We start from the raw sequence: 26,125 nt of genomic DNA, 5'->3' as shown, positions 1-26,125 counted from the left end.
GGGTAATTTTGGAAAGATTGACCAAAATTTGACTATACAATGAAATGGATGTAGCTTATGTGAAAATATTTGAAAAACGTAGACTAAAGATGGAGAACTGCGTAAAATCAGTCATCACATTGAAGGCTACAATGATAGCAAGACCTACACATTACGTGGGAGAAATTTACCTAAGAGATGCTACTATTTAAAGTTAAGCAACCAACAATTCCGAGTGTATCTCAGACACCTAGGGCTTGTAGGCCTGGAATGCAGTTAGTTTGTTCTGAAATTGTTGAAAATGATAATATTGGAAAAACACTGACTTTAGTGCGAAAAGAACAAGTTATAGTACATGAATTATGGTGATCATAAGCAAAGGCTAGAAAAGAACGTAAGCTGCTTTACCGTTCAGCAAATGGAATGAAGGAGTGTGTAGTGTTAACGTCGACATAACCAGAGTGGTCGCATTCGATAATCTAACATGGGAAAGAATCAACTTCGTTCTTCCCACAAATCCCCTGAAATCTTTCGGGAAACCGTGGAAACATAAGCTATCATGGACGGGGAAACGAAGATCGCACTTCACTCTGATCTCTCAATTGAATGAGCTGTTAACTGGAAACACATGAATATAGTATCGCGAAGGTCTATGTTACATCAGACTATAGGGTTTCGTGAGCTTTACAATCGACATCATGTTACGGTAATATTGCAACGACTGTGAATATCTTAGAAATGTAGGTGCCGAAACATTGGTAGTCAGGTCAAACAACCGTAACTACTCATGATTCTAACAACACGTGTACAATTTCTGAAGTACATACTACTATCAAAAGTTTTTTGGATATTTAGCGACAGAACCTTGTACTGTCTGGAAACTGCAGATATGAATGTAGCCCTATGGCTGGGAAGTGAACCCCTCAATAACTAACACACAGGAACACATGTGATATGGAATTTCTCGCAATCAGAAAAAAAAATCATGATAGTCTGCGTTTGGACTCTATCTCTTTGTAGGACGCGGGAGGTGGACAGTGGATTACATTGGAAATGAAACAATTAGAAGCCTTTTAAATGTGATGTTGCAGGAGAATGTCGAAGATCACATGGACTGATAGAGTAAAGAATGAAGACGTTCTGCAGAAAGTAAACGAAAAAACGTAGCTAATAAAGAACATAACGTAATGAATAAGAGAATCAGAATGAGTGGGCATATTGCCGAATACAGGAGGGCTTAAGATTTGGAACGAAGAGATAGAAGAAGCCATACAAAAAGAAAACAAAGCATATGGGGAGTTCTTGCAGTAACAGATTGAGGAAGCTAGAGAAAAATTTAATGGCATCAGACATTAAACCAAAAGGACAGTAAGACAAACACATAGATCTTTATGGGCTGCATTTACAAGTAGAGTTGAACATGACATATACGGCCGACAGGAAACAGCATATAAACTGATCACACAGCTAAAAAGAACAGACAAAGAAACTGCAAATATTAATATTATTATTTCAGAAGACTAGGTAAATCCCTATACGAAATATGGAATAATCCGAATGCAGAAGAGCCAACGGAAGAGAACGCAGAGGAAGGGACAGATTTTATAGATTTGACAAAATTAAAACAGGCATTCAAGGAAGCTAAAACAGAAAATCACCTCCATTAACAGAATTACTGCATAACTGAAAATACATGGGGGCACATTTCTAGAATTCATAATGTTCCGCAAATGTAACACGTGTTATCATGCAGCTGAAATACCAGAAGAATGAAGATGCGCTAAAATTATAGCAGCGTTTAAAAAAGGAGACAGTTGTAACTTACAGGGGAATCAGTCTTCCGAATGCTTCTTAAAAAATTTAAGCAAAATATTCAGTGAAGGGCTTCAAAACATCTCTGATTCAATTTTATTAGAACAGCAAGCAGGATCTCGTAAAGGAAGCCCTTGTGTTGACGGTGTTTTAACTTTGAAATAAATTATACAAAAAAAGACGAGAATTCAGTTTGGAGACACACATAACATTTATCGATTTTGAGATTGTATTGGATCTCACCCACAGAAAACTCTGGTGAGTAATGGAGGAAAGAGGTTTCTTCAGACATTTGATAAAAGTACGCCCAGGTTAATACAAAAACACCAAAATAAGAATAGATACTGGCAAAGAGCTGAACCTAGAAATGGATATAAACCAGGGAGTAAGGCAAAGCTGTAGTTTGTCACCAACACAATTTAATATCTATATCGACGACTAGGTCAGGGAATGGATGAACGCCAGAATACTTGAAGGTATAAGAACTAGTCCAGGCAAATTTTTAACTACGACTCTTTCTGTCGACGACCAGATAATCATAGAGGACAGTGAAGATACATTACGAAAAGATTAAACAATATAAGGGCAAATTATAATCTAAAGATATAAACAAAAAATGGTCTTTTAGGAAAATATCCCATAAGGACTAAGATAATCACCAACGATATACTAATAGACCAAATGTCCTTTCCAGTACCTAGGATGTAATATAACTTTTGAAGAACAGCAGTACATAAGTAAGACACCTACCAACATCTTGTTGCCCGATAAGATCACTGAAGAGTAAAACGAGAAGAGAAACCTAAATGAAATTTTAGAAAGTCATGGCACTGCCCGCAGTACTATAGGGGTCAGTTATACATTAAGATCAAAAGATTTAAGACAACTTGAAACATCAGAAATGATATTACTTGGCTCAATGAAAGGCTGCGCAAGAGAAGACAGAATAAGAAATGAAGGAATAAGGAAAGAATTGTGGGTACAGTTATTACGAGAAAAAGTAATCCAACGAAAGCAGGGTTGGAAAGAGCAGGTACTGCGTACGACATCTCAGAGAATCCCTTGACAAACGGTGGAATACAACGCATTTGGAAAAGGAGTGCGGGAAAACTGAGGGAGATGGTGAGGCCCGAACAGGCCATAAGGCCTGATGCAGGATTGGCAGAAGAAGAAGAAGAAGAATTGAAGGAAAACTGGAAGGAAAGAAACATAGGCTCATATCTAGATATGACTGTATGAAGCACATTGTTGACAACGTAAGATGCAGCAATCGTAATGAGGCAGATAGTTGGCGACAGGAATTGAGAAAATGGGACTGATGACCGAAACGGCAACGTGGAATCCCATAATGCAACGGATGCACACGTTTCTTATCTAGATTGGCTTTTCCTTTGTCTTTGCATATCACGTCAAATGGATTTCAGCAGTATTACATGAACAATAACTTAATTCTTTTTATATTTAGTCATTGACCGTTCTGGTTAATACCAGTTCTAGATTTACCAAACTGTTAAAAACAAGAGAAATGCTGATGTTCTTTCCATTAGCCTTGTAGCTGGCGGAAATGTAAAATTCAAACGGCAATAATGTACTATGTAAAAATGGTATGATAAGAAGAAGGTAGTACTTATCCACCGTATGTGTCAAGAGAAAGGGTTTTGATTTCATTACTCGTGTCAGATGAGCCTGTTTATATTTACGAGGGCTATCCACAAAGTACATTACGTTTTCGTTTGTGTCCGTTAGGGGCGGGGCTAGCGCGGCCGTCTTGGTGTCATGGCATTCAGCCGCTCAGTCGGAATCCCGCCGTGCTAGTGAGAGGTTCGTGCTGTACTCCGTTGAAATGTCAGCGTTAATTGAAAATGCCGCGAAGTGTGAAGTGCGTGTTGTAATAAGGTTTCTGACTGCAAAAAACTGTACACCGATAGAAATCTATCGGCAGCTTTGTGAAGTGCATGGGAACAACATAATCACTGAAGGTGGAGTGCGTCAATGGGTCATAAAATTTAAAAATGGCCGAACTAACGTTCACGACGAAGAGCGAAGTGGAAGACCTAGCATACTGACTGCCGAACTTGTCGAAAACGTCGATGCCGCGGTCCGTGAAAACCGTAATTTCACAATAACGGAACTCTCTATGAGTTTTCCACAAATTTCACGAAGTTTGTTGCACGAAATCATTACCGAAAAGCTTGGTTACCACAAGTTTTGTGCAAGATGGATACCAAAAATCTTGACAGAGATTCACAAAAATCAGCGAATGGCTGCAGCGTTAACGTTTTTGGACGCTTACGAGAAAGATGGTGACTCATTACTCGATCGCATCGTTACTGGTGACGAAACATGGGTTAAGCATGTGAACTGCGAGACAAAATTGCAGTCAATGCAGTCGGGGCACACAAATTCCCCCCAAAAACCCAAGAAATGCGTGCAGACAATGTCGGCAACGAAGGTGATGGCGACTGTCTTTTGGGACAGAAAAGGTGTGATTTTTGTGGATTTCCTGGAAAGAGGCACTACAATAAACTCTCAAAGGTATTGCCAAACTCTGCACAACCTCAGAAGAGCAATACAAAACAAGCGCAGGGGAAAGTTGGGCTCAAAGATCTTGCTGATTCACGACAACGCCCGGGCCCACACGGCAAATGCCACTTGTGAAGTTCTCGAATCTTTTAAGTGGGAGTTGTTTCCTCAGCCGCCGTACAGTCCCGACCTGGCACCGAGCGACTTCCACTTATTCGCAGCAATGAAGAAGTGGTTGGCTATGCAGCGTTTTGATGACGACGCACAGCTTCAAGAAGAGGTAACCACGTGGTTGAAGGCGCAGGTGGCCGAATTTTACGACGAAGGAATTTTCAAGCTCCTCCATCGCTACGATAAGTGCCTTAATTTAAATGGCAACTATGTAGAAAAGTAGTATTTAAGTGTGGCTTTCATCTGTATATAATAAAAAAATTTCCAATACTTTATTTATTTTTAATTCCAAAACGTAATGTACTTTGTGGATAGCCCTCGTACATAAAATTTGAATTATGGGAATGGGAACTGTTTCTGATTGATCTACACCTCCCTCTAGATTGTATCAAACTGAAATATTCGTGTTCAGTGGCTCAGTTTTTAGTTTTAGTGGCGGATTGGCTGTTAGTACTTAGATAACCACATTACGACAGTAAATAAAAACTTTACTCGAAGACATTATGGAATAACGGATCTCATGTAATTAATATGTAGTATCTGACAACAAAGAGGTGACTGTACAGTAGGTGAGTTGTTTTTGTTTTGGAAATTAGATATTCCTTTGGGCTAAGTACTCACGTAATGACTTAGGATCGGGAAAGAGTTTTTGTACTATGCAGATGTTTGGGTGTCCTTCCTTCGGTAAATTATGGGCAGCTAGGTAGAGAATAAAATCAACTTTCTACTTACAGTAGGCAGAAGAATTAAGATTAATGTCCAATGTATTCCTGGTAATACTTCTCTGAAATACAGTTGTAAGTAATAGTTGTAGGGAGCTGTTATTGGTGCTGCGCGATAGCGCTCCCAGTAAATGTTTCCTGGAAGCTCCGGGAAAGTAATACCCATGTTGTTCAGTTAAGACCCTTCTACTCTTTCCAGAATAAAGCCCACAGGGCTGTAGGGAGATGTGCACTCGTACAATATCTGTCAGGCTGGAGACGCCTACAGGACCAACTTTCAACCCCTGACGAGCAATAGTTGCTTCATTTGATGGGTGAAAGCAGCCTGCTCGTCTTATCTCGCAGTTCTATAATAGAACATATAGTCGCCAGTGATCTTTATTTTACAATTATTATTGCGTACTTTGGCCCATATGAAAAGATACTCGTCTGCATTGAGCTTCTTCCTTCTTCTTGTAGACAGAGTAAACGGATTTTCTGGCACCAAAGTCCCATAAGGAACCTTAGCAAGGAGTCCTGTGCTCTCTGCTACACTCCACGTCTTCGAACCCAAGATGTTAGCGTCTGGAAAAGCTTCAAGGCCACCATAGTCTGCGTGGTTGCCGCATACAACTGCCAAGGCAAGCCATGTACTGCCTCCAAAAACCGCTTGAACATCACAAGTGAGTTGCATTCGTAGTCCACGAAACACATTAGAACCAACTTCTTTTTTTGCTGGACAAAGATGGTTGAGACTTTCAAGGCACTGTTAACTTCTTACAGTTGCTACCCACGCTTGGTGATGACAGCGTACTAGAACGTGTGGCCTAGAAGGTTTATGGCATCCTGTAGTATGACAGGAAAATGTCAGTCTCGGCTTTCGTGCCGGCAATTATCCCAAGGAGCTGCTACTCCTGCAGAATGACGGCAGCGCCATAAAGGCAGTGCCATCGATGATGTCTAGCCGTTTCTATAATTATCGGACTAAATATCTCAGATAAGCTTTCGAAGATACCTGGAAAGCTAAAATTCTGTGTGCATGAAGCATCAATCGACACTGTTCTCCCTGCTTGACTTGAAGGAAGAAAACATTCGTGGTATAGATGTTTTAAGTGGCTGCTCCTTTGGTTAAAGATGGCCTCAGACGGACGAAGACTGGCAGCTGCTGCTACTGGCGAATAGCGACGACCTTACGTGGTTACACTCTTCTACGACCTTTGGTTCCTTGTGAGGGACGATCGTTCCAGAAGAGTGTCCATTGTTGGTGTACGGCAGCTGTTATCCTGAGGCCCGGAGGTAAGTGTGGCTGTCTGTGACGCGTGGGGGATGCTATTTCTGGTGAATGGCGACAGCACAGACAAATGCGGCTATCATCGGCGTCTGACAGATGCTACTACCGTCATGGCAACTGCCACAGACGAGCCTGGACTTCAGCATCTGTCGCTGCTACTCGTGGTGATGGTGACGTCCTTACATAACGATCACATGAGACGGGCGTGGCTAACGGTGGCGCCCAACAGCTGCTACTCCTGACGATTGACGACGGCCTCGGCCAACTTTCGCCATCAGCGACACCCGGCAGCTGCTACTCCTGGTGAGAGGCGACGGCCTCAGGCGAGCGTGCCCTCGAGGACGTCCGGCAGCTCGCGGGGCCGGCTCTCCAGGCCTCACATGTGCGAGCCGGCGGGGGGCGGCGGCTCGGGCAGCGCTCGCGGGGGCGGCAGCTCCGGCGGCCCGTACAGCCTCTGCAGCGCCTGGAGGCTGCTGGAGGAGACGGCGCGCTCCAGGATCTCGCCCCAGCGCTGCTCGCTCAGGCACTCCAGGTCCCGCGGCGAGCCGGGGCAGCGCGCCTTGCTGCGCCGCCGGCACCAGATCTGCGGCACACACACACACAGCCCGGTCCTGCATCAGACACAAAGCGTGCGGTGCCGGCACCAAGACTGAGAGTCCACATTTGAGGGCTGTATTTGATCCTGTTAGCCGCGCGGGATTAGCCGAGCGGTTTGAGGCGCTGCAGTCATGGACTGAACGGCTGATCCCGGCGGAGGTTCGAGTATTCCCTCGGGCATGGGTGTGTGTGTTTGTCCTTAGGATAATTTAGGTTAAGTAGTGTGTAAGCTTAGGGACTGATGACATTAGCAGTTAAGTCCCGTAAGATTTCACACACATTTTTGATCCTGTTAGACGAGGTTTTTACGTCATGCCGACGGGACAGGCAACATGGTCATTCTGAAAGCTTAAATGGAAAATAATGTTACTTAAGATGTAAGCTGTTATCACTGTGCCTTCAGTAATGACGGTGGCAGTGAACGAAAGTGATTACATGTGCGTTGATTGGGTCAAATGGCTCTGAGCACTATGCGACTTAAATTCTGAAGTTATCAGTCGCCTAGAACTTAGAACTAATTAAACCTAACTAACCTAAGGACATCACACACATCCATGCCCGAGGCAGGATTCGAACCTGCGACCGTAGCGGTCGCTCGGTTCCAGACTGCAGCGCCTAGAACCTCTTTTCCATAGCGGCCGGCCATGTACGTTGAGACAAGCGCTGAAGATACATTGAGGATATCGCTGTACTGCAACATACATTGTTCGGTCAGTTCACGAACCTTTCCTTCAGTAGGAAGACTTGAATTTAATTTACATGGCACCTAACATGAGACGTATTTCGATTCGTTACCGCACAGCCAAATATGTGCTAATAAGACGGTATTGCACTCTTAGAACAGTAATGAAAATCGAGAGGGAAACGACGAGGAAAAGCATCGCCGGCATTTGGCGACACATGGCTGTTGCTTATCTGGCTGGGCGATTTTTGAACAGCTGCCACTTCTTGGAAGAAAAGAAAACGGTCTGTCATAGGCTTTCTGCAGAAATCGATTTTACCAGGACACCTACACCTACATCTACATCCACTTGGATACTCTGCAAATCACATTAAAGTGCCTGGAAGAGGGTTCATCGAACCACCAACACCATTCTCTGTTATTCCAATCTCGTATAGCGCGCGGAAAGAACGAACACCTATATCTTTCCGTACGAACTCTGATTTCCCTTATTTTATCGTGGTGATCGTTTTTCCCTATGTAAGTCGGTGTCAACAAAATATTTTCACATTTAAAGGAGAAAGTTGATGATTGGAATTTCGTGAAAAGATTCCGTCGCAACGAAAAACGCCTTTCTTTCGACGATCCTGTATCATTTCTGTGATACTCTCTCCCACATTTCGCGATAATACAAAACGTGCTGCCCTTCTTTGAACTTTTTCGATGTACTCCGTCAGTTCTATCTGGTGAGGATCCCACAACGCGCAGCATTATTCTAAAAGAGGACGGACAAGCATAGTGTAAGCAGTCTCCTTAGTAGATCTGTTACATTTTGTAAGTGTCCTGCCAATAAAACGCAGTCTTTGGTTAGCCTTCCCCACAACATTTTTTTTGTGTTTCTTCCAATTTAAGTTGTTTGTAATTGGAATTCCTAGGTATTTAATTGAATTTATGGTCTTTATATTTGACTGATTTATCGTGTAACAGAAGTTTAACGGAGTCCTTTTAGCACTCATGTGGATGACCTCACACTTTTCCTTATTTGGGATCAACTGCCAATTTGCGCACCATGTAGATATCTAACAGAGAGTTCTTCTGTCCTTCCTATGTTCACACTGGGAGAGGATCGTGCCTGCAGAAACCAATTGAGCTAACTTTTTATTTTCATGTCTTGATCGCTACATTTTGTTTATATAAGGTGACTGATTTTAACCGTACGGTCATCTTCGTGCCTAATCATAACAATAGGAAAGTAATTAGGAAAGTTTAGAACGTTAAAATAGCAGACAGAATAAAATGTATGCAGTATACTACACAGGTGAGGCAGGTAAGACAGGGCACCAAAAACACAGTCGAAGATAAAAAGAATAAAAAAATTAAAAAGCCGAATCAGCAAGAAGGAATTATCCCAATGGGACGGAAGTCAGAACATGTGACGTGCATGTACAGACAAACATATATTACTATTTCAAAAATATTGGATGATTTATGCATGAGAACACTAATTATGCAAATCAATAATGCATTGGTCCACCTCTGCTCCTTATGCAAGCAATTAATAGGTTGGCATTGATTAATAGAGCTGATGGACGGTCTCCTGGACGGTATCGTGCCTAATTCTAATTGGTGCGTTACATCGTCAGAATACCTAGATACTGGGAGGGTTGGTTCAAATGGCTCTAAGCACTATAGGACTTAACTTCTGTGGTCATCAGTCCCCAAGAATTTAGAACTACTTAAACCTAACTAACCTAAGGGCATCACACACATCCATGCCCGAGGCAGGATTCGAACCTGCGACCGTAGCGGCCGGTTGCTGGGAGGGCCTGCCCCTAGTGGTCCACTCGTTTTCAATTGGGGAGAGATCCAGCGACCCTACTGGCCAAGGTAGGGTTTCGAAAGCACGAAGACTTGCAGTAGTGTGTGATGTCCTTAGGTTAGTTAGGTTTAAGTAGTTCTAAGTTCTAGGGGACTGATGACCTCAAATGTTAAGTCCCATAGTGCTTACACCCATTTGAGCCATTTTTGATACTCAGATTCCTCCCACATTCGGGCAAGCATGTCCTTCGTCACGGATGATATGGTGTTATGGCAGTACCGATCCGGTTCTTCAACTCTTCCAAGTTCTGTGGGAGTGGTGGTACAGTCATCCTCATAAGTATCCGAACGACCTGAATTGCATTTCGCCTGATTCGCATTCAACACGCATAACGCAGCTGTCTAGCAGGTCCTCTAATCGCTCCTCGGTACAGTCGTTTGACTATTGAAAATGGTTCCAACTAGTCACCACTAGAAAACACTGCACTGTATCACAATGACTCATGGTATAAAGTAATACCACGATACTAAAATATCAGGGAACACCTTATCACAGATAAGGCTGTCCTTAAGCCTTGTAAGCTCACATTTATTATAATAAATGCATCGTTAAGAATCGCAAACCGGCCGCCGTGGCAGAGCGGTTCTAGGCGCTTCAGTCCGGAACCGCGCTGCTGCTACGGTCGCAGGTTCGAATCCTGTCTCGGGCATGGATGTGTGTGATGTCCTCAGGTTAGTTAGGTTTAAGTAGTTCTAAGTCTAGGGGACTGGTGACCGCAGATGTTAAGTCCCATAGTGCTTAGAGCCATTTGAACCATTTGTCTGTTAGCCTGCTCGATCATCAGATCTGTCTCAGTCGAGCACATATCGGACATCATCGGACGACAACCCCAGCGCCAACCAGAATCAGCGTTAACCGTTCCTGTATTGACCGACCAAGTGCAACAGGCATGGAACTCCATCCCACAAACTGACAACCAGAAACCTGTACGAAACAATGCATGTTCGTTTGCATACTTACATTCAACATTTATGTAACAGTACTTTACATCTGCAATGGCTTATCTCGCGCTCACATGATTCTGTGATTTTGCAGTGTTAATTACTTAAATATGTTACATAGATAAATGTATTCTCGAAATTTCATCACTGTATATTATTTAATTTTTGGTGTGGCGATTTTTTTCTGTCAGTGTATATCAAAGAGCGGTTTTATCAAAGAGCGCTTTTCCCCGGGCTGCAGCGGACGATAAGGAGAATTTCCTAACGTTAGGACGTAAATTTTGTCGTTTATAGTCACCGAATTACAACACGTATTTTTACAAAGAAACTGTATAGTTTCTGTGGCATTTGGAAGAAATTTCTAAGAGAACTTCAACGACGTAATAAGTATGGGGCTTGATCAAATAGTATCTGTCAAGAGAAGAGGTTCTACAAAAGTCTTCTCTATTACACCAGGCGTAAGCAAACACGTTAACTCAGGTACGGTTCGATTGTTTACCTGTGCGTCTCACGCCCATCGGTCTGTTTTATGCTGTTGTAGCAATTAGATAATTGTTGCTTGTGAGGCTATTTAGAAATTCACAATGTATATGACAGTCGAAAAAGTTAGTATCGTTTAAGGTAAATGTTGCCAAACTACTGATTTGGTGCATACGTTCCTAGCGATTTTCCGTAAGGTTAATAATTTCATCAGATACAGGTAACAGAGACAAATCATCAACAATAAATTCTCCTTCACTGTTTACAACAGCCTGCCAACGCTGGGATAACTTTTCGATTCCGCGACTGTAGAAATCACGTGGCTTTGAGGTGAAGAACTCTTCGAGGCATGTTCGGAGGGCATTTTCATCCGGAATGGAGTTTCCTTGAAGGCTGTTCGACAGAGAGCGGAATAAGGTGGACGCGGAATGACTTCGCAAGCCAACGACCGTGTAGCGTTTTTCGTCTGTCTAGCAGAATGTGAGAGAGCGTTGGCGTGGAGTAACGTCACGCAGTCTTCCTTCTCGTTATTCTTGGATTACTTCTGCATGACGCGTCAGTTGTCGACAATAAATGTCAGGAGCAGAAAGCAATTCGTAGTATAGCACACCATCGCTGTTCCACCAGATGCATAACATTATCTTTTGTGGATGCACACAGGTTTTGGTAGGGGAGTTGTTGCTTTGATTGAGCTCAGCCGTTCCTTTCGTTTCCTTACGTTAGTATAAATACACCATTTCTCTTCACTGGTAGTGATATGGGTTAGGAATGGTTGGTGTTGTACACAAGCCAATTGAAGACGAGCAAGCAGAGATTCACATCTGTCCACCCGCAAATTTTTTGATTTTGGCTTAGTGCACGAGGTAACCACAACACAGATTTTGTAACCTTCTCCGTTACATCCAAATGTCACACAATGGTGGAATGGTCGCAGTTCATCAAATCCGCTTGTTCTCGAGAACACTGACGTGGATTATAGTAGATTAATGCGTTTAAACGTTCTTCTTCAAACCCTCAAGGTTTCCCTGAACGTAGATTACCACTAATGTCAAAACGACCTTCCTTAAAACTAGAAAACCATTTCCATGCCGTGCTCAGTCCAGTGGCATTATCCCCATGTTGTTGTGGTCTTCAGTCCTGAGACTGGTTTGATGCAGCTCTCCATGCTACTCTATCCTGTGCTAGCTTCTTCATCTCCCAGTACCTACTGCAACCTACATCCTTCTGAATCTTAGTGTATTCATCGCTTGGTCTCCCTCTACGATTTTTACCCTCCACGCTTCCCTCGAATACTAAATTGGTGATCCCCTGATGCCTCAGAACATGTCCTACCAACCGATCCCTTCTTCTAGTCAAGTTGTGCCACAAACTCCTCTTTTCCCCAATTCTATTCAATTCCTCCTCTTTAGTTATGTGATCTACCCATCTAATCTTCAGCATTCTTCTGTAGCACCACATTTCGAAAGCTTCTATTCTCTTCAAACTACTTATCGTAAATATTTCACTTCCATACACGGCTACACTCCATACAAATACTTTCAGAAACGACTACCTGACACTTAAATCTATATTCGACGTTAACAAATTTCTCTTCTTGACAAACGCTTTCCTTTCGATTGCTAGTCTACATTTTATATCCTCTCTACTTCGACCATAGTCAGTTATTTTGGTCCCCAAATAGCAAAACTCCTTTACTACTTTAAGTGTCTCATGTCCTAATCTAATTCCCGCAGCATCACCGTATTCAATTCGACTACATTCCATTATCCTCGTTTTGCTATTGTTGATGTTCATCTTATATCCTACTTTCAAGACACTATCCATTCCGTTCAAGTGCTCTTCCAAGTCCTTTGCTGTCTGTGACAGAATCACAATGCCATCGGCGAACCTCAAAGTTTTTGTTTCTTTTCCATGGATTTTAATACCTACTCCGAATTTTTCTTTTGTTTCCTTCACTGCTTGCTCAATATACAGATTGAATAACATTGGGGAGAGGCTACACCCTGTCTCACTCCCTTCCCAATCACTGCTTCCTTTTTAGGCCCCTCGACTCTTATAACTGCCATCTGCTTTCTGTACAAATTGTAAATAGCCTTTCGCTCCCTGTATTTTACCCCAGCCACCTTCAGAATTTGAAAGAGAGTATTCCAATCAACATTGTCAAAAGCTTTCTCTAAGCCTACAAATGCTAGAATCGTAGTTTTACCTTTCCTTAATCTAGCTTCTAAGATAAGTCGTAGTCCCGAGGGCATGCAGTTTTACTGTATGGTTAAATGATGATGGCGTCCTCTTGGGTAAAATATTCCGGGGGTAAAATAGTCCCCCATTCGGATCTCCGGGCGGAGACTACTCAAGAGGATGTCGTTATAAGGAGAAAGAAAACTGGCATTCACGGATCGGAGCGTGGAATGTCAGATCCCTTAATCGAGCAGGTAGGTTAGAAAATTTAAAAAGGGAAATGGATAGGTTAAGTTTAGATATAGTGGGAATTAGTGAAGTTCGGTGGTAGGAGGAACAAGACTTTTGGTCAGGCCAATACAGGGTTATAAATACAAAATCAAATATGGGTAATGAAGGAGTCGGTTTAATAATGAATAAAAAAATAGGAGTGCGGGCAAGCTACTACAAACAGCATAGCGAACGCATTATTGTGGCCAAGATAGACACGAATCCTACGCCTACTAGAGTAGCAAGTTTGTATGCCTACTAGCTCTGCAGATGACGAAGAAATTGAAGAAATGTAAGATGAGGTAAAACAAATTATTCAGATAGTGAAGGGAGACGGAAATTTAATAGTCATGGGTGACTGTAATTCGGCAGTAGGAAAAGGGAGAGACGTAAACATAGTAGGTGAATATGGATTGGGGGTAAGAAATGAAAGAGGAAGCCGCCTGGTAGAATTTTGCACAGAGCACAACTTAATCATAGCTAACACTTGGTTTAAGAATCATGAAAGAAGGTTGTATACATGGAAGAAGCCTGGAGATACTGACAGGTTTCAGACAGATTATATAATGGTAAGACAGAGATTTAGGAACCAGGTTTTAAATTATAAGACATTTCCAGGGGCAGATGTGGACTCTAACCACAATCTATTGGTTATGAACTGTAGATTAAAACTGATGAAACTGCGAAAAGGTGGGAATTTAAGGAGATGGGACCTGGATAAACTGACTAAACCAGAGGTTGTACAGAGTTTCAAGGAGAACATAAGGGAACAATTGACAGGAATGGGGGAAAGAAATACAGTAGAAGAAGAATGGGTAACTTTGAGAGATGAAGTAGTGAAGGCAGCAGAGGATCAATTAGGTAAAGAGACGAGGGCTAGTAGATATCCCTGGGTAACAGAAGAAATACTGAATTTAATTGATGAAAGGAGAAATTATAAAAATGCACTAAATGAAGCAGGCAAAAAGGAATACGAACGTCTCAAAAAATGGTTCAAATGGCTCTGAGCACTACGGGACTTAACATCTGTGATCATCAGTCCCCTAAAACGTAGAACTACTTAAACCTAATTAACCTAAGGACATCACACACACCATGCCCGAGGCAGGATTCGAACCTGCGACCGTAGCAGTCGCGCGGATCCGGACTGAGCGCCTAGAACCGCTAGACCACCGCGGCCGGCACGAACGTCTAAAAAATTAGATCGACAGGAAGTGCAAAATGGCTATGGAGGGATGGCTAGAGGACAAATGTAGGGATGTAGAGGCTTATCTCACTAGGGGTAAGATAGATACTGCCTACATGAAAATTAAAGAGACCTTTGGAGAAAAGAGAACCACTTGTATGAATGTCAAGAGCTGAGATGGAAACCCAGTTCTAAGCAAAGAAGGGAAAGCAGAAAGGTGAAAGGAGTATATAGAGGGTCTATACACGGGCGATGTACTTGAGGACAATATTATGGAAATGGAAGAAGATGTAGATGAAGATGAAAGGTGAGATATGATACTGCGTGAAGAGTTTGACAGAGCACTGAAAGACCTAAGTCGAAACAAGGTCCCGGGAGTAGGCAACATTCCATCAGAACTACTGACAGCCTTGGGAGAGCCAGTCCCGACAAAACTCTACCATCTGGAGTGCAAGATGTATGAGACAGGTGAAATACCCTCAGACTTCCAGAAGAATAGAGCAATTCCAATCCCAAAGAAAGCAGGTGTTGACAGATGTGAAAATACCGGACTATCAGTTTAATAAGTTACGGCTGCAAAATACTAATGTGAATTCTTTACAGACGAATTTAAAAACTAGTAGAAGCCGACCTCGGGGAAGATCAGTTTGGATTCCGTAATAATATCGGAAGACGTGACGCAATGCTGACCCTACGACTTATCTTAGAAGCTAGATTAAGGAAAGGCAAACCTACTATCCCCATACACGGTGCAAATGTTTCTGGCTGCGTGTGCTACTGCCAGCTCTCTGTTGAACTTAGACGGAAGAATACGTTGGTCAGGTCCCGTTTTCTCCTCTTGCAACTCTATTTTCAAGCATCTACAATTGCACTTTTTATCTCCAAATGACAAAATGACAATATGCAAACTCAAACAAGATCAGTGAACTGCAAATAAGAAATGGCAAGCGATTAATAAACCCATATCAACCGAGATGCGAACAATTAAAATAAAAACACTACGGTCTGATGCACCACCCTAATATTAGAGCAGCGATACGGTCGTATGCTGTTATTATCTCCATGGTCCTAATTACTCAAGATCTGTCTTTGCAAATGTTATAAAAATCTTCTAAAATAAAATGCGCCAAGAGAAAGAACAGCAACTGACAAAAGAAATGAAACTGGCATTTTAGCAGCAGTAGCACATTATGCAAATGTCACTAAGAGGCATTTCGGAATTAGGAGAGCGGGTCAAATGGTTCAAATGGCTCTGAGCACTATGCGACTTAACTTCTGAGGTCATCAGTCGCCTAGAACTTAGAACTAATTAAACCTAACTAACCTAAAGACATCACACACATCCATGCCCGAGGCAGGATTCGAACCTGCGACCGTAGCGGTCACGCGGCTTCAGACTGAAGCGCCCTTATCCGCACGGCCACACCGGCCAGCGAGAGCGGGTCAACCAGACGAGTGTTTTACGAACATTACATTTCATCGTATTTCATCCCCTTCATATGTCACTGCATCTACGACATCTGGCAATGACTTCCAAAATTGCTTACAGTTCCCGAATGTTACCCACGAAGTTTCAAAGTAATGCTTCATATATATGATAAATTTTATTTAAGGAATAAACATCGTTTAGAAAGCATAAGCAACTCAATCTTCGCAACATACAGTAATTGTTAACTGAAAATCATGAAAACTGAAAGAAGTGGATAAAAACATCGTTCTTGGCCTGTCAACGTTTGCTGAGTTTTATTGATGGGAATCCAAATACACTCAAGGATCTCGAGTTCCTAAGATATGCCGCTGCCACAGTTTTTGGAGGACATCCCATAATAAACACACGAACCATACCTGAGTTACATGTTTGCTTTCATTTGGTGTCAGAGAGCAGACGTTTGTGAACCTCTTCTCTTGAGGCGGGACAGTGGTTTGCGGCGCTAATATTTTGATACTATTTGATTAAGTCCCGTTCGTATTATGTCGTTGAAATTCTCTTAGATGCTTTTTTTCGAATTCTACAGAAAAAAACTTATAGTTCCATTAGAGGGAATGTAAACACCGTCGGTCTCGTAATTCGATAACTATAAACAACAAAAATTGGTTGCGAACGTCAGAAAATTCGCTGTATTGTGCACTATAACTTGGTAAAATTCGCACCCCGATATAATTATTAATTTTGTGTATATTTCTGGTGCCTTGTCTTAGCTGCCCATCCAGTATTGTCGTTACCACAGTAGCTACATGTCACCATTATGCACAGTCTTATATTAACACACGAAATACACTGTGTGGTAAAAGGAGTGAAGAATCCGGAAAGGAGTGGAGGAAAGGAAGTGGATCATGTATGCCATTTTATTTCAAGATGTTGACCACGTCGCCATGTGTAGTTTTATTTGAAATGTGGAAATTAAAATATTTTAGTGTGTTGTACGCTGGCGCAGTGACAAAACCAATATAAGGGCCGCAGTCTGCTATTCTTCCTTAGGAAATTCACGTATGTGATCGTAAACTGTAATGTCACTAAACAATAACAACAAATGAAATTAGTATCTGTATGTTTTTGATATGAACTATGCTGAATAGTGATGTATATGCTGGGTGTGTCCGTTACCACCATTATCTAACAAAACTTTACTAAGGACATCATTAGATGGAGCTCCCTCCGTACAGATTTGTGAAATATGGGATATCATGTGACTATGCCTTTCCACTTACATGTATCTTTGTTCTTATTATTTTTTCTGTTCTTTGAGCTACTTCAACTTTTTGACATTGTATTTCTGTTAGATGGCTTGAAAAATGCGCAAGGGGACGAAATTAGCTAATAGGAAAAGCATGCAATGAGGTGTTTATTTCAAAACTAAAAACAGCTTATACAGGAAAATGACATCGCTCAAGATATTCGCAACAGAAATGGACCCATGGATAAGGAAGGCTATCGATGAAACGAGGGTGAACGTCACACATTCAAAGTTCTTACAAAGAGGGTGTTCAGATCTGAAGATAGTTAAATAATTTTAGCATGAACAAAAATAATACAATGAGATTAATTTCGAGACATGTATTTACATTTCAAAATTTAAGAAACATTAACACAAACAAAAATTCCGAAAAATTCCATTCATGGTGTCAAGCGTAAAATCCTCATCACATCTTTCATTTATAAATTACCCTGTTCTTAAAATACCTGTTTTAATGTTTTTTTACGGTTCATCAGTCCTTACACGGATAGAAATCTCCTGCATACATTTAGTTTCTGAATACGTTAATATTGTGATTCATTTAAAAATCTTATGAAAATGGTAATATGAATGGATAATTGCCTTTTTTGTGAAAAAGCCGACAGCAGAATATTAACTTGCTTTTGGAGAAAGGAAGGAACTTATGGGGAAACTGTTTAAAACGAAAGAGAAAAAGCATCAGGTACAAATTAAACTACGCTGAAAATCACGACACTACAGATTATGGAAGATTTTTCGAACAGCAATACGTTTGAAACAAGGAACAGAAAACGTAGAGATGCTCATAGTCGACACGGATGTCACTTTGCTAACAGGCAGAAGTAAACCTGCTAGGAAAGAGAAAGAACATTTCAGCATGTTACTGAGTGGTTCGGCAGTAGGTAATTAACACGAATAAAATGACGAATAGCTGGTGATTTGATTGTGGAAACTAGCTGGGTATTTGCTATCGTGGGACTCTTAACTGATATGCAAGTTAGGGGGCAGAACCACGCTGTTTTGAAAATCACACTCAAGTGGGTTTGTGTTGAATCTGCACAAGGTATGTAACTAATTCTTATAATGGCCCAGATATAAATCCTACGTGGGATGGTAGCTTCTCATATAATTTATTCATTACAATATAAATCAAAGTTTCCCTCCAAAAGTGATGATGGTGTAAGAGGTCCATGATTAAGAAATTTGTTGTTAGCGCATTCGAGCAGATGTATTTTCGATGGATTGCTCACGCGCTGCCTGCGATATGTAAGCTATAAGAGAATCTCAGACCAAAGAGCAGTGTTGACGGCAGTAGGAACTGTGTGTTAGTAGCAGTAAGTAGTTGCTAGCGAGCAGTCGTGTGTATGGAGTTGGCTGGGCCGGTCGTGGGGAGCGATCGCGGAACCTGAGCGTTGTAGTGTAAGGTAAAAGCAGCCTCGCGCATATGTAGTATTGTTATATCAAGTCCCATGTAAATGTGTCTAAAGAATCTCTTAATAATAATCTTTCTTATAAAAAAGTAACTTTTGACAATCAATCATCTCAGTTCAAAGAATTTACTAATTTCTCCAATCCATGGTCATCCCGATTATCGAAAAGAAAAATCAGTTGTTTCTTTTTATACGTAACAAATCTATCGGCCAGCATTGCACTCGGCTGTGCCAGAAAAATTTCTTATAGGAGCAGATATATACGCGTTATCCGGCGACCTTATTAAGGTAAGAATTTTCTATGTATTCAGAATGATCTTTCGGGGCCATGACGCTGCACTGCTGACGTCCAAAATTTACCAGTTTAAATTCACAGTCATTATTGAAAGGTTATAAGTGAGCGACAATTTTTTATTAAGAGATTAGTCACATTGTATTATTAGTAGGTTAAGGAATATATTTTTTGGGGAGGTTACAATGGGAAAGATTCTGGTGGATGTGACTGTTTAACAGAGAAATGCCGCCTAAAAGTTTACAATCACATTTATTTGCTTTACATGGAACACAAAAGTGACCAATAATTTGTACTAAGAACAATCATATATTTTATTGTAAACGAAACATGTAAGCAGTACTCATGTGACAGAGGTGTTGGACAGAACCTAGTAAAAACGACACCACGAGGAATCAAGTGCGCTTCTCTACTGCGAGAAGAGGGAGCAACGAGAACAGGTGAAATGTATAACATCAATAAACAGGTGGGAATTCGGATGCAGTACCACTATGTCACCTAAGAAGGCAAAGCGATTCTATGGATGACACCGCTGAGAAAACTCAACTTGAATTTTGAGCGGCTAAGAATTCAGCTGAAAGCCTATATAGGTCGGAGCTGCGTGTATCTGACAGTATAGTGAAAGGCGGCGTGCTGATGGCTGCTACGCGTGGTCGGCTGCGCTGCATGGAGGTGGGGCTCCCCCTTGGAGAGATCGAAGTGAGAGCGCGAAAAAAGTGTTCGCCCGGGTGGCCGGAAAAGCTAATTTGAGTGCAGCAAGGGCGGCAAAGTACGCTACCGATTCCTGCGGCGGTGAGGAACCAAGTCCCCCTCTCAATTCTCTTCCGTCCTACGCCCAGCGAGCGACAGCTCCGTATGTGCCAGAACTCGCCTAATAGTCGCTGATAAACAAATTATGTCCTTACAACAAATTCGCCTGGATTCCACTACCATACATCAACCTAGGTGCCAATAGCATTCTTTCGCACCAAATCCCGCCGGTGACTGCAGACGTATGCTGGCATAAAAGTCGAGCACCCATCATAGCCCCAGCCAGGATTTTGCGCGGGAAGTTTTGCGGTAGACGGGTGCCAACGGAATATAACTGGGGTCTTCCGTGAGGCGCCGTTCGGTCGGCTATGCCGTGGATGTCAGTGACCATTTCTCCGAAACGTCCAAAACAATAGCACAGCTGTGGCCCCGAGCCGCGACTAGTTCCTGCGCAGCATATGAGGTTTCCGCGAAAAAACTGTCCCCAACTACTGTAAAAATAACGAGCGCTTGTTGTCTTTGACTCTGAGACCCATCTTCAAATGAGAAACCCGCCAGCAAATGGTCGGGGCTCAGTCCGCAATTCCCAGTGAACGAATGTCCCCTCCCCTCCTACTCGTACTATTGTGAGCTGTTCGGCTCCTCACAGCCCAAACGTTCCTGCTCGTCTCCTACGTGAAATGAACAGAATTACGATATGCATGCATCCTACTCCCGATCATGTACAGGCCGGTAGATAGTATCAATTACTTCCTTGATTGACAGTGTAATATGGTAGCGGAAAGACATTAATTTGCGAGTATGTAAATTAAGATTTAAAACAATGCAAGACAGGCTGGTTTAATGACCCTCAATAAATGTATGACGAAGCCAGAGGGCCTTGCGTCTTGCATTACCCTGGTCCAGTTTATTAGAATTTGAAGTAATCGTATGGGAAAATAGATATTAAAACAGTAGAGGTGATGGCAGAAACACGGGCATTTGTAAGCTCAATAAATTCCTTTTTATAATCAGCCTCCACAAAATTATCAGTTTCTACATATGTTATACACAGAAGTAGGACACAATAAACAGTTAAAACTATAGAGGAAGTGTATTATTGAGTGTAACTAATAGACTGTGACGAATTTACTGTTAGCAGGTATACAACAATAAATTTAAGTGCTCCTTGATGACTGAGCCTGCAGTGAAATATGTGTCTTGAAAGACACTGCAAGTAATGTTCCAGTACCACGACTTAAAACATTAATTGACTGTTATCACAGCTGTTTCGGAAGATTTCCATTTTGAAGTACGTCTACGTTGTCCTGGCGTATATCTGGTGTAACTGTATCTTGTGACTGTTCTCGTTATATTTCACGTGAAATTCTAAAATATCGATTTCACTTCGATTTTAGATGTTTCACACAGTGTGGCGTCATATTTTTGTGTAATGTTGTACATATGTCTCGTAATTTTAAATAGTTCACACCATAGATGAACAGTCAAAATAATCTCATACCCTTGGGATGGGGAACTGGCGTTAAACGCGGACGAATCAGCAATGATCAACAACATGACAATACAGAACGCAACGGCAACCACTGTATTAAGGAAACATAATGCGCATCCACAGGACCTATGATCTGTAATTGAAAAATTGTCATTGGCCAAAAATTTCAGACTAGACCACCATTCAGATCTCGGGGAGGGGACTGCCAAGGGAGAGATGACTATGAGGAAAAGATCGAATAACCAGTGAAAGAGTAACGTTCTACTAGTTGAGTGGTGGGATGTCAGAAGTTTGAGCGTGGTAGGGAAAGTAGAAAAACTGAAAAGGGAATTGCTAAGGCTCAATCTAGATATATTGGGAGTCAGTGAAGTAAAATGGAAAGAAGACAAGAATTTCTGGTCAGATGAGTATAGGTTAATATCAACAGGAGCAGAAAATGTTATAAAGGGAGTAGGATTCGTTATGAGTAGGGAGGCAGTGCAGAGAGTAAGTTTTTTTGAACAGTTCAGTGACAGGGTTGTTCTCGTTAGAAGTGACAGAAAACTAACACCGACACGATAGTTCAGGTACACAGGCCGACGTCGCAAGCAGAGGATGAAGAGATACAGAAAATTTATGAGGATGCGGAACGGGTAATTCAATACGCAAAGTCTAATAGTCATAGGTGATTGGAATGTGGATGTACAGGAAGGAGAAGAAGAAAGAATTACGGGAGAATATGGGATTGGTATTAGGAATGAGGGAGGAGAAAAACTGAGTTCTGCAATAAAATTTCAGCTAGTATTGACTAATTCTATTTTCAAGAATCACGGGAGGCCCGGTGGTGCAGGAAGATATCAGCTGGATTACATCATGGCCAGACAGAGATTCCGAAATCGGATACTGGATTGTAAAGCGTACCCAGTAGCAGATATAGACTCAGATCACAATTTAGTAGTGATGTAGGGTGAGCAGCCGGCCGGGGTGGCCAAGCGGTTAAAGGCGCCGCAGTCTGGAAACGCGCGACCGCTACGATCGCAGGTTCGAATCCTGCCTCGGGCATGGACGTGTGTGATGTCCTTAGGTTAGTTAGGTTTAAGTAGTTCTAAGTTCTAGGGGACTGATGACCTTAGGCGTTAAGCCCCATAGTGCTCAGAGCCATTTTTTAGGGTGGGCTGAAGTTTAAGAGACTAGTCAGGAAGAATCAATGCGCAAAGAAGTGGTATACGAAAGAAGGCTTACTAACAAATCAAGAGATCATCTTGAAGTTCTCTTAGACTATAGATACGCCAATAAAGAGAAGCTGAAGAGGAATGCACGTCTCTTAGAAAGGTAAGCACAGAATCTGGAAAGAAAACATAGGTAGAAAACATGAAATACTCCAGCTGATGATGAAAAAAGGAAACACAAATATGTCCATGAAAATTTAGGAATACAGAGATACAAGTCGCTTAGAAATAAATAAATAGAAATGCAGCGAAATTAAGTTGAAATGGCTACATGAAAAGTGAGGAAATCGAAAAGAAATGATTGTCGACAGGACTGACTCAGCATATAGGAAAGTCAAAACAACATTTGGTGAAATTAAAAACAAGGGTGGTAGCATTAGGAGTGCAATGGGAATTCCACTATTAAATGCAGAGGAGAGAGCAGATAAATGGGAAGAGTATACTGAACGCCTTTATGAGGGAAAATATATTCTGATGAGATAGGAAGAGCAAAAGGAGTCGATATGGAAGAAATACTGGATCCGGTGTTAGAATTTAAAAGAGATTTGGAAGACTTTAGATCATTTAAGGCACTTGGGATTGATAACATTCCATCAGACTTTCAAAAATCATTGGGGAATTGGCAACAGAACAATTACTCACACACGTGTGCAGAATGTATGTCGAATGTATGCGACTGGCGATATACCACCTAACTTTCGGAAAAAGACCATCCACACAATTCGGAAGATTGCAAAAGTCGATAAGTACGAGAATTATTGCACAATGTGCTTAACAGTTCATGCATCCAAGTTGCTGACAAGAACAATAAACAGAAAACTGCAAAAGAAAACTGAAGCTGTTTTGGATGACGATCAGTTTGGCTTTAGGGAAGGTAAAGGGACCACAGAGGCAATTCTTACGTTGTAGTTGATAATGGAAGCAAGACTGAAGAAAATTCAAGACACGTTCGTGGGGTTTTGCCAACCTGGAAAAAGCGTTCGACAATGTAAAATTGTGCAAGTATTCGAAATTCTGAGAAAAATAGAGGTAAACTATAAGGAAAGGCGGGTAATACACAATATGTACAAGAAGCAGGTGGGAATAATAAGAGTGGGAGACGAAGAACGAAGTGCTCGGATTAAAAAGCGTCTAAGACAGGGATGTAGTCTTTCGTCCTTCCTCTATACATCGGGGAAGCAATTACGAAAATGAAGAATGGTTCAAGTGCGGAATAAATATTCAAGGTGAAATGATATCAATGAGGCGATTCGCTGATGAGATTGCTGTCCTGAGTGAAAGTGAAGAAGAATTACAGGACCTGCTGATTAGAAAGAACAGTCTAATGATTACAGAATATGGATTGAGAATAAATCGACGAAAGACGAAAGTAATGAGAAGTAACATAAATGAGGCCAGTGCGAAACTTAACATCAACACTGAGATTACAAAAAAAAAGTCAAATGTGTGTGAAATCTTATGGGACTTAACTGCTAAGGTCATCAGTCCCCAAGCGTACACACTATTTAACCTAAATTATCGAAAGGACAAAAACACAGACCCATGCCCGAGGGAGGACTCGAAGCTTCGCCGGGACCAGCTGCACGGTCCATGACTGCAGCGCCTTAGACCGCCCGGACTGAGATTACAAAGTAGACGATGTTAAGAAATTCTGCTACCTAGGCAGCAAAATAACCCATGAAGATCATAGCAAGGAGGGCATAAAAAGCAGACTACCGCTGGCAAAATGTGCATTCCTGCACAAGCGAAGTCTACTAGTATCAAACATAAGCCTTAATTTGAGTAAGAGCACACATCGTATGGTAGTAAAACATGGACTAAGGGAAAATCAGAAAGGAAAAGAATCGAAGCGTTTGAGATGTGGTGTTACAGAAGAATGATGACAATTAGGGGGACTGGTAAGCTAAGGAATGAGGAGGTTCTCCGCAGAATCCGTGAGGGAAAGGAAAATGTGGAAAAACTCTGACAAGAAGAAGGTACTGGATCGCAGGAAACCAGTTAAGACATCAGGGAATAACTGCCATGGTAGTAGAGGTTAAAAACTGTAGGGGAAGACAGAGATTGGAATACATCCAGCAAGTAGCTGAGGACAGGAATTAGTGGTGGGCTTCATCAAACCAGTCAGAAGACTGATGACAAAAAAAAAGGATGTTGACAAGTCATTGAAAATGTTTTCCTTAATAATGAATACTTTTTGTACCAAGCGAAATGAGTTTAAATCTTTGTGAGCATTATTCTAATTACTTATTTCGCTTTAATTCTGTTAATATTAACTAACGTATAAGAAACGTGGACTTTCAGAAGAACACAGGCTAACGGCTTCTGAACGCAAAAACTAGAGAAACAAATTTTAACCCATGGGGGACATCACACATTATGACTGGACACTTGGCTAAGGAACGTTGTAGGTTACCCAAATAATTTGATAGGATTATCTATATTAAAGCCAACAGCAATGTTATGAGAGCACCACTAAACAGCGAGATGCCTACGTCACATCGTAAGTGTTTTGGAAAAATTATGACAGGAGAGAGAATGGAAAAAAGCTTCTAACATCAAAGTTGGTCAATATATATTATGATACAGCGACGGACCTTGGTTTGCAAAACTTGATAATAACGAGGGTTAGTTATCTCACCCACAAAATATTGCGAAAGGAAATATCCCTTGCATATTCAGCACACGACAAAGGAAGTGCAGGTGAAGCTCCTGATATTGTAATGAACATCTGAAAATTCTTGTTGTCGCTTTGCAGACTACAGAGTTGTAATGCTTCACCAACCATAATTTTATGTTATGTAACTGCCTTTAGTAGAAATTCAGAGAAAAAGAAAAAAAAATACTTTGTAGCAGAGAGCACCCAGTATGAAGTTACCATCCGCCGATGGGAAAGGTAATCCTATAAAGTAAATCTGTTTACAGAAACTGACCGCACGCGCTTTATTGCCCCGCTGAACATACCTTTAAACAGTGAAAACAATATTCACCGTGGTAAATTCTGTGGAATCCGAGGTCACAAGAGCCACCAAAGCTGTTGTAAGCTTCGAAATTTGGCAGCGGATATTTCTCAAGTAATGCCCACTGATTCGATCATTAAACTCTGCTTTGGGCAACGTCGTACATATAAATTTTGAGCGGCCGTTTTTGGTCGAGGAAACTATGGGCAGTGCTAACGGGACAAACGCCAGCAGAGGTGAACGGTGTTGTTCAATGAGCAGTTGAATGGAAATGCATCGGCGAATGGTCATAGTCGATGCTTCCCTAATGCCCTCCATTAATAACGTGTAAAATGGAATCGAGAATGTTGGAGATAACTCTCCACACGCGGGAAAGCCTTTAAAGCGGTAACGATGAGGATTTAATACCGAAAATGAAACATGGCCAGCTCAGGCAAAACCCCCTCCCGTGCCTGCACTTGGGCTGTTGCTGATAGCGCGGCTGCACCCGGGCATCATGTTTGTTGTAAAGCTTAACGAATAACGAATAAATGCTGCCAAAAAAATAATCTCCCGTTTGTATTGGATTAGGGAAATGGTCTCCTAGTTTTCGGTGACTGAAGGCCAACACAGA

General features: G+C 41.7%; 1 protein-coding gene across 1 annotated transcript in view; it reads right to left on the bottom strand.

The window, feature by feature from the left end:
• Positions 1-229: 229 nt before the first annotated feature.
• LOC124795913 overlaps positions 230-26,125 on the bottom strand; it is a 60,945-nt gene continuing 35,049 nt past the window's right edge. The window contains exons 3-4 of the mRNA XM_047259993.1: positions 6,896-7,060; positions 230-265 (exon numbers count right to left, since the gene is read on the bottom strand). Of these exons, the coding sequence (XP_047115949.1) occupies positions 230-265; positions 6,896-7,060 (201 nt within the window). The remainder of the gene's footprint in view (positions 266-6,895; positions 7,061-26,125) is intronic.

Source organism: Schistocerca piceifrons, chromosome 4, assembly GCF_021461385.2.
Source record: "Schistocerca piceifrons isolate TAMUIC-IGC-003096 chromosome 4, iqSchPice1.1, whole genome shotgun sequence".
NCBI lineage: Eukaryota > Metazoa > Arthropoda > Insecta > Orthoptera > Acrididae > Schistocerca > Schistocerca piceifrons.
Note: the sequence above shows the minus strand (reverse complement) of the source record. Positions and strands in the feature narration are given on the sequence as shown.